This window comes from Plecotus auritus, assembly GCF_963455305.1.
Source record: "Plecotus auritus genome assembly, chromosome: 11".
NCBI classification, from domain to species: domain Eukaryota; kingdom Metazoa; phylum Chordata; class Mammalia; order Chiroptera; family Vespertilionidae; genus Plecotus; species Plecotus auritus.
The window spans coordinates 38,191,853-38,206,422 of NC_137777.1; the positions used below are offsets into that span (position 1 = coordinate 38,191,853).

The 14,570-nt window shown below is 38.8% G+C and overlaps 1 protein-coding gene across 1 annotated transcript in view; it reads left to right on the forward strand.

The window, feature by feature from the left end:
- The window catches only part of CSPP1 (centrosome and spindle pole associated protein 1), a 114,067-nt gene that overhangs the window by 62,205 nt on the left and 37,292 nt on the right, over window positions 1-14,570 (forward strand). The window contains 6 exon segments of the mRNA XM_080646347.1: window positions 629-686; window positions 1,890-1,988; window positions 1,991-2,100; window positions 4,064-4,185; window positions 4,541-4,619; window positions 12,674-12,803. Of these exon segments, the coding sequence (XP_080502473.1) occupies window positions 629-686; window positions 1,890-1,988; window positions 1,991-2,100; window positions 4,064-4,185; window positions 4,541-4,619; window positions 12,674-12,803 (598 nt within the window).

A 14,570-nucleotide genomic window follows, 5' to 3' on the forward strand; every position in this document is an offset into this window, starting at 1 on the left:
AGAAACATTGATGTGATAGTTCTATTGGCTGCCCCTGCACTGGGGATTGAGCCTGCAACGAGGGCATGTGCCCTGACCAGGAAGTGAACTGACAACCTTTCATTGCATGGGGCAATGCCCAACCAACTGAGCCACACTGGCCAGGGTGAGATCTATTATTTTTTAGTTTTGTCATTTGTCTTCTATCTTAGAGGAAGCCAATATCTACTGTCTGATATCAACCATTGTAAACATTTTAAAAAAAACTTATTAGAAAGTATGGTATGAATTTTTAATTTTTTACTTTTTTTGAGAACTGGAAATATACATGGACCCTAAAAGAAGTAAAGATTTTGTTTTACTTGTGTACTTTATTCTGTGTAAATTGCTTAGGTTTTAAAGTACCCCGGGCACTGGTTTAGAGATACTTGTTCAACTCAGTTTACATGTGAATTGTAGTTTACTTTACACCACATAAGAAAAATTCCGTTTTCAGCATCATTTAAGGATTTATTGTTAGTTAAATGAATTATTTGTATTTGGAGATGTTGTTGCATGGACTTTGTATATATGTTCGTTTCAGTAATGATTATGATTTTGTTTGTGTTTGCTATAATTTTTTAATATATAAGACTTTAATTTTGTTTAGAGAAAAAGATTTGGAACTCAGAGTTGCAGCTTCTGGAGCCCAAGACCCCGAGAAATCGGTAAGGATCCCTGACATCTTTTAATGTTTAATCGTTCAGTCAAATAAGCCTCAAATGTGCCAGCAGGTGGAGATAGACAGAAGATATTGGGAGAAATGTAAGAGTAGATGTTTGAATACTGATAAACTAAACTTATTTCACTAAGCTAATTTTTACTTTTTCATATATGCCTTCTTTTTTCAGTTTGTTTCAAATTAGTCCTTTGTATTTGTTTACCTGTATTGTTCCATGGGAGAGTTATTTCAGTTTAATTTACAATAGATGTTAATATTGTTCTTGAGTATCTCTTGATCACTCTTCTTATATTTGAGTGATTTCCAAAGAAACTGAAATCTTTAATTCTAGACTGTAAGCATTTTAATAATTTTAATGTAAAACTAGAGAGATGACTTTATTTTTACTTTAATCTTGTAATTCTCATCATTAACTGGAATGAATTACATCATTGCAGTTAAATAAGAAGGTAATAATGTATTGTTCTTCTCACAGTGTACGTTTTCTGTAGTTGGATAGGTAGAATTTACTGGCTAAGGCAAGTTTTAGTTTCATCTTTGAATAATAATTAAGAAACTTTAATTTTACTAAAAAGTTAATTCTTTAAAGAATACAGCAACTTAAAATTATTCAACTGTAGGCAACTTTTGATTTACTTTTTTACTTATGCTAATTATATAGATCCTGGGGGGTTTGTCTATTTAAAAAGGTTATTATCTCACCAGCACCACTCATTCCCAGTGTACTTTTTGACTGCTCATAGAATAAAACTTTTAGATTAATCTGACAAATCATTGCTGGGGAAGATAAACATGGGGGGAAAAAAGGATACTGTTTTGGGATGAATAGAGCCTGATATATATATGGCTCTTCATAGGAAATGTTTGCTGCTGACTGGAGAATACTTTGATGTCAGAGAAGCAGCATAAAAATAATAGAGTTTGTATTTAGAATTAATATCTGGCTCTGGTCTTTGCCTGGTTATTTATTAGCAGTGAGACATTAGGTGTTTGTATACTTTCAGGGGGATCTCAGTTACCCCATTTATAAAATAGGGATTAGATCTGCAAAATCTTTTAGCTGTAAAAATTGTGTTATTTTCTGAGTAATGTGTTGGCTGGCAGTCTGGGACAGAGGGTCTTTTGAGGTCTTTTTCACCTTTCACTTAATGATTGTATATAACAAACAGATATCTTTTCTTTATTTTAGCCCGATAGACTAAAGCAGTTTAGTGTGGCACCAAGATACTATGAAGAGACGATCCCACCTGAAAGACCCAGAGTAGCTTTCCAGACCCCTCTCCCTCCTCTTTATCTGCCCCCCATTCTCCCTCCTGCCCCCCAGCTCCCTCCATCCCACCGCAGAGTGAAGATCTGTACAGTGGACTCAGCAGCACCCTTGGTGAAATGGTGCCTCCCAGGTGCTTGTTGAAATGTTTTATGTTTGGGAATTGGGGAAAGTGTCATTATGTTCAGAAGGATTTTCTGAGCAGATAACATTAGCCATTAGAGATTTTTGTGTAATTAACAACTTTTGTCAAATAATTTCTCTTGAAATGTTTTCATTGTTGGACTTTTCTCTGTTCTGATAAAAACAAGGAAAATTCTTATAACATTCTTTTATTGTTGAAAGATGCTTTAGAATTTTGAGAATGCATAAGTGCATTTAGTATTTAGTTTTAGGTCATATTTTTGAATATTTTAAGTATCTTTAAACATATAAACATACGTTTTCTTCAGTTTTGTAATTCCATTTGGCAAATATTGAATACTTCCTTCAGTTTATACAGAAAAGTGACTTCTAATGTGAGATATATATATTAACTTCTATTTCATCCAACTTTTTCTCTGTGATTACTTACGGGCTATGCAACTCATACACCTGAAATGAAAACTGTTGAGATTATAAAACCTGTATTTTAGGTATTATGGAAAAGATATGCTTTCTGTTGGTAAAAGGCATCATTCTATACTATACTGTACATACTGAAAATTCTGTTGTTCACATTGATATTTTCTGGGCTATACTTACTTCTCTTAGGAGGACTTGAACTGTTTTCTTGCTTATTATTAATATATTATAGTAATGTGTTTAAGCAAGTGTTTTTCTTTGTTAACAGTAATTTCTGGGCTGTACTTTCTTGTCAGTAGGACTTCTATTTAATACTAACAAGCTGTAGGTCTGTGTTTACTGTATTTATCAGGTGTTTGTTTCATCTGCTGCCTTCCTTTCTGTAAAGACTAGATGGGATTGGAATTACAGGGCATGGTATGATGCTCTCAGCATTGGGTGAGGGGTTACAGTGGTCGGCTTTACTGTATGCATTTTGGGCAAACCACATCTTTATTGGACTTCAGTGTTCTCATTTGTAAAAGTGCAACAGTAGTATTGCACTTGTCTACAAATACAGGGTTGTTGTGAGGATTAAATCTGAAATAAATTTCTATAAAAATGTAAGATTGAATGATGCTGACAGGTTCTCATTGCAGTTTTTCAACTGTTTTGTTGATGCATCTGTGGACTTGAGGATAGTAAGGTTAGACATATGGAGTGACTAGTTAATGTGAAAAATATGCACACCTGAAGAGAACTGTAAATACCTTGTTAGCTCTTCAGAATTATTTTGCAGTATACAGTAAGGAGAACATGTTAGGGAAAACTTAAAAGTGCAGACATTCTAGGAAGTTCCCCTTCTCTTTCTGTTCATGTAAAGGGGTTTGCCTTCATCATTTTTACTACTGGGAAAGATTGCCTTGGGGGAAATACAGCCACATTTCCTAGTCAAGAGTGAAGTGCTGATGTAGAGGTTTTAACTTGATGAAATACTAAAAATTGTGTTAAGATTTGACTGTTGATATATATATGGAGTCTGTTATACATTATTGTTAACTTCTTTTGAGAACAATACATTTTTATAGTTAAAAATGCACCTCTTCCCCCAGTCTAATGGGACCATTTTAATCCCTTTTTGTGCCTCTGCCTTTTCTTCCTCTCTCTGACTCACTCACTCTAGCAGCCTGGCTGAAGCATTGCCTTTTCTAGAGAGCCTTCCTCATGCTTCCCTACTGTTGCCTAGATGATTTCAATGTCCCTGCACCGTTTTCCTGTAGCACCCTCGTCCACTTGTATGGCTTCATTTACTACACTTTGCTGTAATTGTCTGTTTATTTCTGAGGGACAGGGACCATGTTTTTTCCATACTGGCATGTAGTGACTAATTAGATATTGTTTGAATAAAATCTGAAGTTTTTGTCTTACATAAGTTTTGAAGCTTTTTCTAAAGCAGCAGTCAGATTTTCCTAACATTTTTGCAAAACAACGATATCTTGATTTTAAAAATATTACAATGTAATATAAGAAGAATTTTCCAATTTTCTTTATAGGATTGCACCTCTGCCTCCACCTCCACTACTACCACCTTTGGCTACTAACTATAGAACTCCTTATGATGATGCGTACTATTTTTATGGAGCCAGGAATACTATGGATCCTAGTCTTGCTTATTGTAAGTTATCGATAATCTAAACATTTTTTTCCACTGGATCAGACAGGAAAATTGATTTTTGTGTAAGCAAAAATATGTAAATGAGAAAAGCACAGCTTTACTTAATGCTAATAAAATATATATTTGATTTAATAAATTCCCTATTTGTTATTTTTATAGTTATTTTCCTTTAATCTAGATTTCAGAAATTACTATATTGTGTTTTCTTGCATTGTGCTTTGATAATTCCTAACCCAGAAGGAAATACGGATTTTTTTTTTTTTAGGAAACATATTCAGTATGTGACTTTTCTTTTAGAGATAAAATGTTATTAAACAGGTACTCTGGAATAAATGTGTTTTTGTGTTTTTTTAAGATGGGTCAGGAATGATGGGAGTGCAGCCTGCAGTTCATGTTACTGCTCCTGTTGCCCACTGGCCAGCACAGCCCATTGTGTAAGTCATTGTCCAGATGATAATTTCTTTCAGGATTAATTTGTCTTCCATGGAATCTGTACTACTCAACTCATTCTTTTTTTTCCTTCAAACAGATAAAACTTACTTTAATTTCTAATTATTATATAATCAGTATGTTCAAAGTATTGCTTGTACGTCAGTGTTTCATAGAAAGCACATTTTAAAAATTAAGAATTACTCCACTTCTCTCATTATAAAAGTCATGCATGCATATTATTGATAAATAAGTATTGCTACCTCAGCTTTTTTCCCCCCCAACACTTCCATCTTCATGAAATACCTTTTCCATCCCTTTACTTTCAGTTGTGTATCTTTCAATTTGAGGTGCGTCTTTTGTAGAAGCATATGTAAGGGTTTTGTTCTGTTATCCATTCAACCACCATGTTTTTCGATTGGAACATTTAGTCCATTGCATTTAAAGTAATTGTTGATAGATATGTATTTATTGCTATTTTATTATTCATATTTTTATCTTCTTCTGAAATAAAACCCTTTAACATTTCTTTATATATATATATATATATATATATATATATATATATATATATATATATATATATATAAAATTGATTTTTTACAGAGAGGAATGGAGTGGGATAGAGAGTTAGAAACAAGGATGAGAGAGAAACATCGATCAGCTGCCTCCTGCACACCCCCTACTGGGGATGTGCCCACAACCAAGGTACATGCCCTTGACAGGAATTGAACCTGGGACCCTTCAGTCCACAGGCCAATGCTCTATCCACTGGGCCAAACCGGTCATGGTTTAACATTTCTTGTGATACTGGTTTGGTGGTGATTAACTCCTTTAGCTTTTTCTTGTCTGGGAAGCTCTTTATCTCTCTTTTGATTCTAAATTATAGCTTTTCTGGGTAGATAATCTTGGTGTGCAGGTCTTTGCTTTTCATCACTTTGAATAATTCGTGGCAATCCCATCTCACCTGCAAAGTTTTATTGAGAAATCAGCCGACAGTCGTATGGGCATTTCCTTGTAGGTAACTAACTGCTTTTCTCTTGCTGCTTTTAAGATTCTCTGTCTTAACTTTTGGCATTTTAATTATGATGTCTCTTTGGGTTCATCTTATTTGGGACTCTGCACTTCCTGGACCTGTATGTCTTCACCAAGTTAGGGAAGTTTTCATTATTATTTCTTCAAGTAGGTTTTCAATTTCTTGCTCTTTCCCTTCTCTTTCTGGCAGCCCCATGATGCGAATGTTGATATGCTTGAAGTTGTCCCAAAGGCTTCTTGCACTATCCTCACTTTTTTTTTAATTCCTTTTTCTTTTTGCTGCTCTAATTGGGTGTTTTCTGCTTCTCTATATTCCAAATTGCTGATTTGATTCTCAGCTTCATGTACTCTACTTGTTGATTCCCTGTAATGTATTCTTCATTTTAGTTAGTGTATCCTTCATTTCTGAGTAGTTCTTTTTCATGTTTCCTATCTCTTTGTTGGACTTCTAAGTTGATCTGCTTTTTCCCTAAGTTCATTGAGCATCCTTATAATTAGTGATTTGAACTCTGTATCTGGTAGATTGCTTGTTTCCATTTTGTTTATTTCTTTTTTTTTTGAGTTTTGTTCAAAACTTTGGGACATGTTTCTTTGTCTCCCCATTTTGGCTGCCTCCCTGTATTTGTTTCTATGCATTATGTAGAGCTGCTACCTGATTTTGGTAGAGTGGCCTTATGTAATTGGTGCCCTGTAGGGCCCAGTGGCACAGCCTCCCCCATCACCCAAGCTGGATTCTCCAAGTGTGTCCCTCCTGTGGGCTGTGTGTATTCTCCTGTTGTAGTTGAGCCTTGATTGCTGTTGGCATGTCAATGGGAGGAGGGGATTTACCCCCAGGGCAGTCAGCTGCTAGGACTAGCCACATCCACAGTGGAAGATCTACTGTGAAGGGGCCAACCCAGCCGTGGGCAAACTACGGCCCGCGGGCTGGATCCGGCCCATTCGGCTGTTCTATTTGGCCCGCGGAGCCGAAAGAGCGGAGGGTTCTCTTGCTCTCCCCTCCGCTCCTTTACTTTGAATTTATATTAGTTTACACAAACACTCCATCCATGCTTTTGTTCCGGCCCTCCGGTCCAGTTTAAGAACCCATTGTGGCCCTCGAGTCAAAAAGTTTTCCCACCCCTGGGCCAACCCCATGAAGCTGGACTCACTTCAACATGGCTCTGGTGCCAACCAAGTTCACCCCTTGAATGTGTCTCTTGTGGAGGTGGCTGGGTGGTGCTTTGGTATGGTCTGAAGCTGTCCATCAGGTGTTCTGGCTCTGGGGCCTCCCAGAAAGTGCAGGCCTAGGTCAGCCACCCTGTGCCCTGCTCTGGGGCCACATAGCATGAGCTATAAAGCAATTTGCAGATGGCTACGACTTATGCTGGGCTTGAAGGTGCCTGGTAGAGGCTAAGCTGTGAACCAAGGCCAGTTGCCACTAGTGCCAGGCTCAGGGCCACTGACTGAGAGGTACGGGACATGCTGAGGCCAGATGTTGCGTGTTTGGGCTTGTGAACCTTCGAGGGATTTTAGGAAAGTCTGCAGCACGATGTTTATATGGAAAAGCCACTGGAAATGGCTTGGGTGAACCCACAGAATGGGAGGGGCCAGTCTCAGGGAATCACCAGAGTGGGCCAAACAATATTAGCCAGGTTGGTGGAGACTCAGATATGGTGCCCACCTGCTGGCTCTCTGGGGGGGTGGGGGGGTGGGATTGAGAGAGTTCAGCAGAGGAACAGTGGCCTCTGCCAGCACTTATGTCTGGGAGAAAGCTGTCCTTCCAGCCTCTTTCTGATGCCAAGCAATTCAGTTCCTCCCCCTATTGATAACCGGAATGGTGAGCTGAGGGTTTTTCCCTGGGCTGTGTCTCGCACCGTTGAAGAATGAGCTCTGCTGACAAGATTTAAGCAAAATGGTGGAAAATTTATTATAAGCAGATTCAGACTACCCGCATGGGGAGGGGGATGCAGTAATGGGATTCCCACTTAAGACTTGTAGTCCAGTGGTATATATATATTTGCTACAAGCCTGTTCCTATCCTTGTATTCACCTCAGTTGCTCTTGCCTAGCAACGGACCTGAACTTTCTGTTTCTATGCGTTCCTACACTTTGTTGCTGCAAGCCCTCCCTTGTTTTCCCATGCCTCCCAATTTTGAGTCCAGAAACATTTTATTATTTCTGCTTGGTTGGTTTCTGTGATTAGGCTTGCTCAAACTGCCATTTCTGCCCCTGCCTATGTTTCACCTGCCTTTGTTCTCCACTGGACCCCTGCCCTATCTGCCTGTGTTTCTCGTTAACCCTCCCTCAGTTATGTCCTTTGTTATCCCAGAGTTAGTGAGTCTGAGTAAATTTGTGCCTGGTCCCTTTAAGAGGAACTGCTTGGGATTCCAGAAGCCCTTTGTCTCACTTTGCCACAATCCCTGCTGGTTTTTACAGCCACAAGTTATAGGAACTTCTCTTCCTCTCCATGGAATCCTGGGCTGGGGGCCTGGTATGAGGCTGGGACCTTACTCCTTTGGGGGATCTCTACAGCCAAGACATTCCTCTTAATTTTTATCCACCACCTGTGAGGTATGACCGTTCCATTCTTCATTTCTGCCCCTCCTACCAATCTCAATGAGGCTGCTTTATATCCTTATTTGTAGGACTTGTATTCACCTAGTTTTCAAGTGGTTCTGAATGATGGCTGTTCTGTAGTTTTGTTTTAATTTTGATGTAGTTGTGGGAGGATGTGAGTGCTGCATTTACCTTGATTTCCTTCTTTTTAAAGGCTAAGTAATATCCCGATGTATGGATATAATGCATGTTCCATTCATCCATTAATTGTATTTTATTATTATTTTTTAATTTAATAAATCTTTATTCAGATTATTACAGTTGTTCCTCTTTTTTCCCCCCATAGCTCCCCTCCACCCGGTTCCCACCCCACCCTCTGCCCTTACCTCCCCCACAATGTCCTTATCCATAGGTGTACGCTTTTTGTCCAGTCTCTTCCCACACCTCCCACACCACTTTCCCCCCGAGAATTGTCAGTCCACTCCCTTTCTATGCCCCTGATTCTATTCTATTCACCAGTTATTCTGTTCATCAGATTTTTTTATTCACTTGATTTTTAGATTCACTTGTTGATAGACATGTATTTGTTGTTCATAATTTTTATCTTTACCTTTTTCTTCTTCTTCCTCTTCTTAAAGAATACCTTTCAGCATTTCATATAATACTGGTTTGGTGGTGATGAACTCCTTTAGCTTTTTCTTATCTGTGAAGCTCTTTATCTGCTCTTCAATTCTGAATGATAGCTTTGCTGGGTAGAGTAATCTTGGTTGTAGGTTCTTGCTATTCATCACATTGAAAATTTCTTGCCACTCCTGTCCGGCCTGCATAGTTTCTGTTGAGAAATAAGCTGATAGTCGTCTTGGTACTCCCTTGTAGGTAACTAACTGTTTTTCTCTTGCTGCTTTTAATATTCTCTCTTTGTCTTTTGCTCTTGGCATTTTAATTATGATGTGTCTTAGTGTGGTCCTCTTTGGATTCCTTTTGTTTGGGGTTCTGTGTGCTTCCTGGAGTTGTAAGTCTATTTCTTTCACCAGTTGGGGGAAGTTTTCGGTCATTATTTCTTCAAATAGGTTTTCAGTATCTTGCTCTCTCTCTTCTTCTGGCACCCCCATAATTCTGATGTTGGTACACTTGAAGTTGTGCCAGAGGCTCCTTACGCTATCTTCAACTTTTTGGATTTTTTTTTCTTTTTGCTTTTCCGGTTGAGTGTTTTTTACTTCTTTGTATTTCAGCTCTTTTACTTGATTCTTGCGATCCTCTAGTCTGCTGTTGGGTCTCTGTATATTATTATTTCAGTCAGTGTATGCTTAATTTCTAGTTGGTCCCTTTTCATATCCTTGAGGGTCTCACTAAATTTATCGGCGGTTTCTAGAAAATTCTTGAAAAACCTTATTACTGTAGTTTTGAACTCTATATCCAGTTGTTTGTTTTCCTCCATTTCTTTCATTTGTGACCTGTTTCTTTGTCTCTACATTTTGATTGCTTCCCTGAGTTGATAGAGTGGCTTTGTGTGCTAGGTGTCCTATAGGGCCAGGTGGCTCAGCCTCCCCAGTTACCTGAGGTGGACACTCTTGGTGCACCCCTTTGTGGGCTGTGTGCACAGTCTTTTTGTAGTTAAGCCTTGATTGTTGTTGGTGTCACTGGGAGGAATTGACCTCCAGGCCAATTGGCTGTGAGGATCGGCTGTGTCTACGCTGGGAGAACTTCTGTGCTGGAGACACCCTTATGAGGCAGGACTTGCTTCAGTGGGGCTTTGGTGCTCACTGAGTCTGCTCCTGAGTGTGTCCCTTATGGATTGAGGAGTTGTACTCTGGATGGTTCCACTCTGACCACTGGGTACACTGGCTCTTGAATCTCTAAGGAAGTGCTAATTTTGCCTTTGCCTGAGGCCATCCAACAGGCGCTATAGAGATCTACTGATTCCTCCTCTTTGTTTGGGGTTTGGAGGTGCCCAGATGAGGCTCAGCTGTGAAGCAGTGCAAGCTGCTGTGGGGACTTGGGCCTTCTTTTGGATGTTCTGTGTCTCTCTGACTCAGCTGCAGTTTGTTAGCTAAGTTTAGATTTCAAAGGAGCAGGCCATTCATATGCAAAAGCCTCTGCCCACAGCTTGGATGGGACGGGGTCTCAGGGCAGAGCAAACAGCAATGGCTTCCTGTCAGCCCTGCCCTAAGAGGCCCCCGGGTCTCAGTGTTGCTCGGTAATTGCTGCAAGCACCTCTGAGAGAAAAGCGAGTTCCGCCCAAAGCCAGACAGTCCAGTTTCTCTCCGAATGAGTCTGGGTCCCCAGAGTCTCGCCCGGAACTGGAGTTCAGAGCAGTCGGGAGCTTGTGTCTCCCTCCCACTTGAAAAAGACAGCCACGTACTCAGTGGCCAGCCCTCTCTGTGCGTGCACCTCCTTACCTCTGCCTTTACTTCTGCACCTCCTCTGAGTCTCTGTGTGCTTTTCTCTTTCCTTCTAGTTGTAGAATTTCCACGCACCCAGTGTTCCTGTGGTTCTGGATGATGTCAGTTTTGTCTTTTAGTTGTAGTTTTGAAGTGGTTGTGCGAGGCAGCAAGTTCAGGTGTTTACCTATGCCGCATCTTGGTTTCTCCTCCATGTAATACTTTAAACAATAAAAAACAACAACAAAAAACCCAGACACTAAAAAAAACAACAACAAGAAAACAAACAAAACAAAAAACAAACAAACAAAAAAAAACATTCCCTTTATAAAGAGTAAAAGTTTGCCCAGCTGGCGTGGCTCAGTGGTTGAGCATCAACCTCTGAACCCAGAGGTCACAATTTTATTTCTGGTCAGGGCACATACCTGGGTTGTAGCAGCTGATCAGTGATTCTCATCATTGATGTTTCTATCTCTCTCTCTCTCTCCCTTCCTCTCTGAAATCAATAAATATATATTAAGAAAAAAAGATTATGAACTTTTCAGGCAGAGTGCCTTGGTTTGAATCCTAGTTTTACTAAGCTTGAAGCCTAATTCTTAACTTCTGTACCTATTTGTTAATTAGGGTATTAATGGTATCTACTCAGAGGTTTATTCTGAGGATTAAAGGAATTAAATAAGTAAAAGTGTCTGATATATACTAAATGCTAATTGGTGTTATATATCAATATTATTGTAAAATTAATTACTGTAATATACCATATTAAAAAAATAATGAAGAAAGCTATATGATTATTTCAATAGTACAGAGACAGCATTATGCACTTTAGTGCCTTAAGTGATTAAAAACTTAAAATAGAGGGAAACCTACTTAACCTGAGAAAGTGTAAACGTGAAAAACCTACATCATATATTTTACTTATTGGTGATATGCTTAAAATATTCTTTTTGAGATTGACAGTATGACTAATATTCTTATCACCACTTTCTTTTAGGGCCCAATATTTGCAGCAAGGTCAAGAATAAAAAAGAAAGGCAAAATATAAATAAAAAAAAGAGAGAGAGAGAAAGGAATGAAGATAGGTACAAGGATTAGAAAGGAGGAGAGAAAACTGACGTCATTGAAAAAAGGATATGGAGTTAAAATATTAGAATTAATAGGAATTGTAGCAGAATTGCTGAATACAAAATCAGTATGTAAAAAGCAGTTGCAGGAAATGGTCGTTTTTCACAAAGTTTAACATATACTTATCATGCAACACTAATTCCACTGCTAGGCAAATACTATTCAGTAATACAAAGGAATGAACTACTGATGTGTGCTACAGCATAACCCAAAAATATTATAAGTGAAAGAATCCATATATATTGTATGTTTCCACTTATAAGAAATGTCCAGAAAGAACAAACCTGTAGAGACAGAGAGCAGGCCACTCTTAGTGATTGCCTATGACAGGGGTGGGTGCTTATGGGTATGAGGGATAGTTTTTGGTTATGGAAATATTCTAAAATTAATTTACCTTTTATAATTCAGATTTTTCAAATGTATAGTTTTCTTGAAAGTGGCTGCATTCCTGTACTTTAACATGTGTTGTATTTAAGGCAATAGCACTGTATTGCTTGAGATTTATATAACTGTGGTGTCTTAAATTTTTCCTTTTTGATTCCTTTTAATTTTTTAAATTTTATTTGGGACAGTCAGACTTTTTACTGTAATTGTATTGTTTTATTCTTGAAGTGTCTAGGAAGTTATTTTATATTGATGTATATTAAGTAAATTATTAGTTATAAAATTTGAGGGACTTCCACTGTATTATTATTTTGCATCCAGGAAAGTGCATAAGCTATATGTACACTACTTGATGAATTATCAAGGGTTTTCACCCCCATGTAACTATCCCTAGGTCAAGAAAGAGGTCCAGTAAATTTGAAAGTTTTATGACTTGTGAAAGCGGAGACTGGAGAATTGCTTAGGAAGGGGTCATTTATTTAAGGATTCCTTTTTGACCTATTTTAAAATGTACTACCATGTTGTTTCAAAGTAGTGTTGCATTTTCTTCTTGCTTAGTCATAAATAGATTCAAATGATTAATTGTGTATTTAATGTAGGAACGCGGTTGGACAGAACGAATCGAAAATTACAAGTGATAGAACAGTTAATTCAGGATTATTTTTTGAAAATAAGCCAAAGCCTCCAAAGCAGACACTTCAGTCTTACCAAGAAGCTTTGCAGCAGCAGGTATTCATCCATCCATTCATTCATTCAATGTTGATTATTTTATGTGTTAGCACAATGGCCCCTTGGAACTGAGATTGTGGCAGAGGAGAAAAAAAAGATGACAGTTATTTATAATTCACCATGATGAGTTTTGATGTAGAGAGCCAGGAGTGCTGTTGGAAGCATAGGATAAGGAACGTTAATTGCCTGGGCAGTTAGGAAGGCCTCACGTGGTTGTTGATACTTGAACTGCATTTATACATTGAATAGATTCAAAATTCCTGGTATATTCAAGGGGATGGAACTGATTTGGGAGAAAGGGCTGGAGTGTTAGATTGTACTGGATTGTGAAGGAGTAGCTGTAAGGGGTTTTCAATTTTTTTCTGTTAAGGATAGCAAAAGGGAGGATGTTTTAAGCCACAGAGTAAAAGTAGTTGAAGAGAGCAGAATTGACTTTTAGGAAGATACCTGGTTGTGATGTGGACGACTGTGAAAAAGGTGTGGTAGAGAAACCTTTTAGTGAATTACTGAGGTAGTCCATCCAGGAGGTAATGAAATCCTAAACCCTATGGGAGAGATGGGGAGGACGTCCAAGAGACAATTCTAGGGTTTCAGTGATAGGACTTAGGTACAGGGATTGAGAAGAACAGAGGGTGTGAAGGTGATTCTGAGAGTTGGAATCTAGGAGAATAATGAGACAATGAACTAAGATAGGGAAAAAAGAGGTAGGACACTTTTAGGGAGGAGGATAAAGGGTTCTGTTGTAGTTTATAATGTTTGAACAGAGTTTACTGAAGAGAATCAAATGTATGGGTTTTGGGGGAGGATACCCTTTATCTCTGAGAGGATCCTGGGACTCTTGGTAGGTAGATGTCAACCTAAGGTACCTTTCTGTAAAGTTCCACTTGGATTTCTTCTAAAGCTCCTTTTATTCAGTTTTTACATGGGCAGCCTCCTTAAAAAATAGATTTTTAAAGTTACAGAATTACCAACATTATTTTTTGTATGTTAGGATTCTACACAATAAAAAACTGAATTTATCTTCTGTTTTCAAATGAGCATATTAAAAACACCATCGACAAAACTAGATTTTCAAACTCTAGAATTTTATTTTATGTATATGATGACTTCACAGGCCTTGCTGGAGTGGTTGCTTAAATTTTCCATGCATGTGGTTATAATTTTAAACGTAAGTTTTCAAAATGTAGATACTTGTTGATTGCCTGTCCATATCTCTCTGGAGAACAAGACTGTACTTATGCTTGATGATGTTAAGACTGTATTCCCCCAAAAGCTTTGAACTTTCAACCTTTTTGAGTTCTGGAATGGAGTTTGCCCAGGGTAGAGTGGATTTGGTGAGGTGTAGGGAGTAGTTCTGGCTGGCCAGGTCCCATGAAAGGGTGGATGAAAAAGAAGGAAGGGAGGCCCTATTGGACACCATGGATCTGGTGAGGTCAGGGAGGGAATGGCTCAGGGAGACTTTGGGGGTGGGATGGAGGAGTTGGCTTAGCCCACATGGCATCGGTGGTTGGAAAGGACTCCAGTGGCATGATGTGAGGCAGCATCTCAGCCATGTATTCCAGCAATCAAAGTGTTTTAAAATTGGTTATTATCTACTAGAGGCCCGGTGCACGAAATTCGTGCACGGGGGAGGCGGGTGTCCCTCAGTAGAGCCTGCACCCTCTCCAATCTGAGACCCCACCGGGACGGCTTAAACAGGCAGTCGGACATCCCTCTCACAATCCAGGACTGCTGGCTCCCAACTGCTTGCCTGCTTGCCTTCCTGAT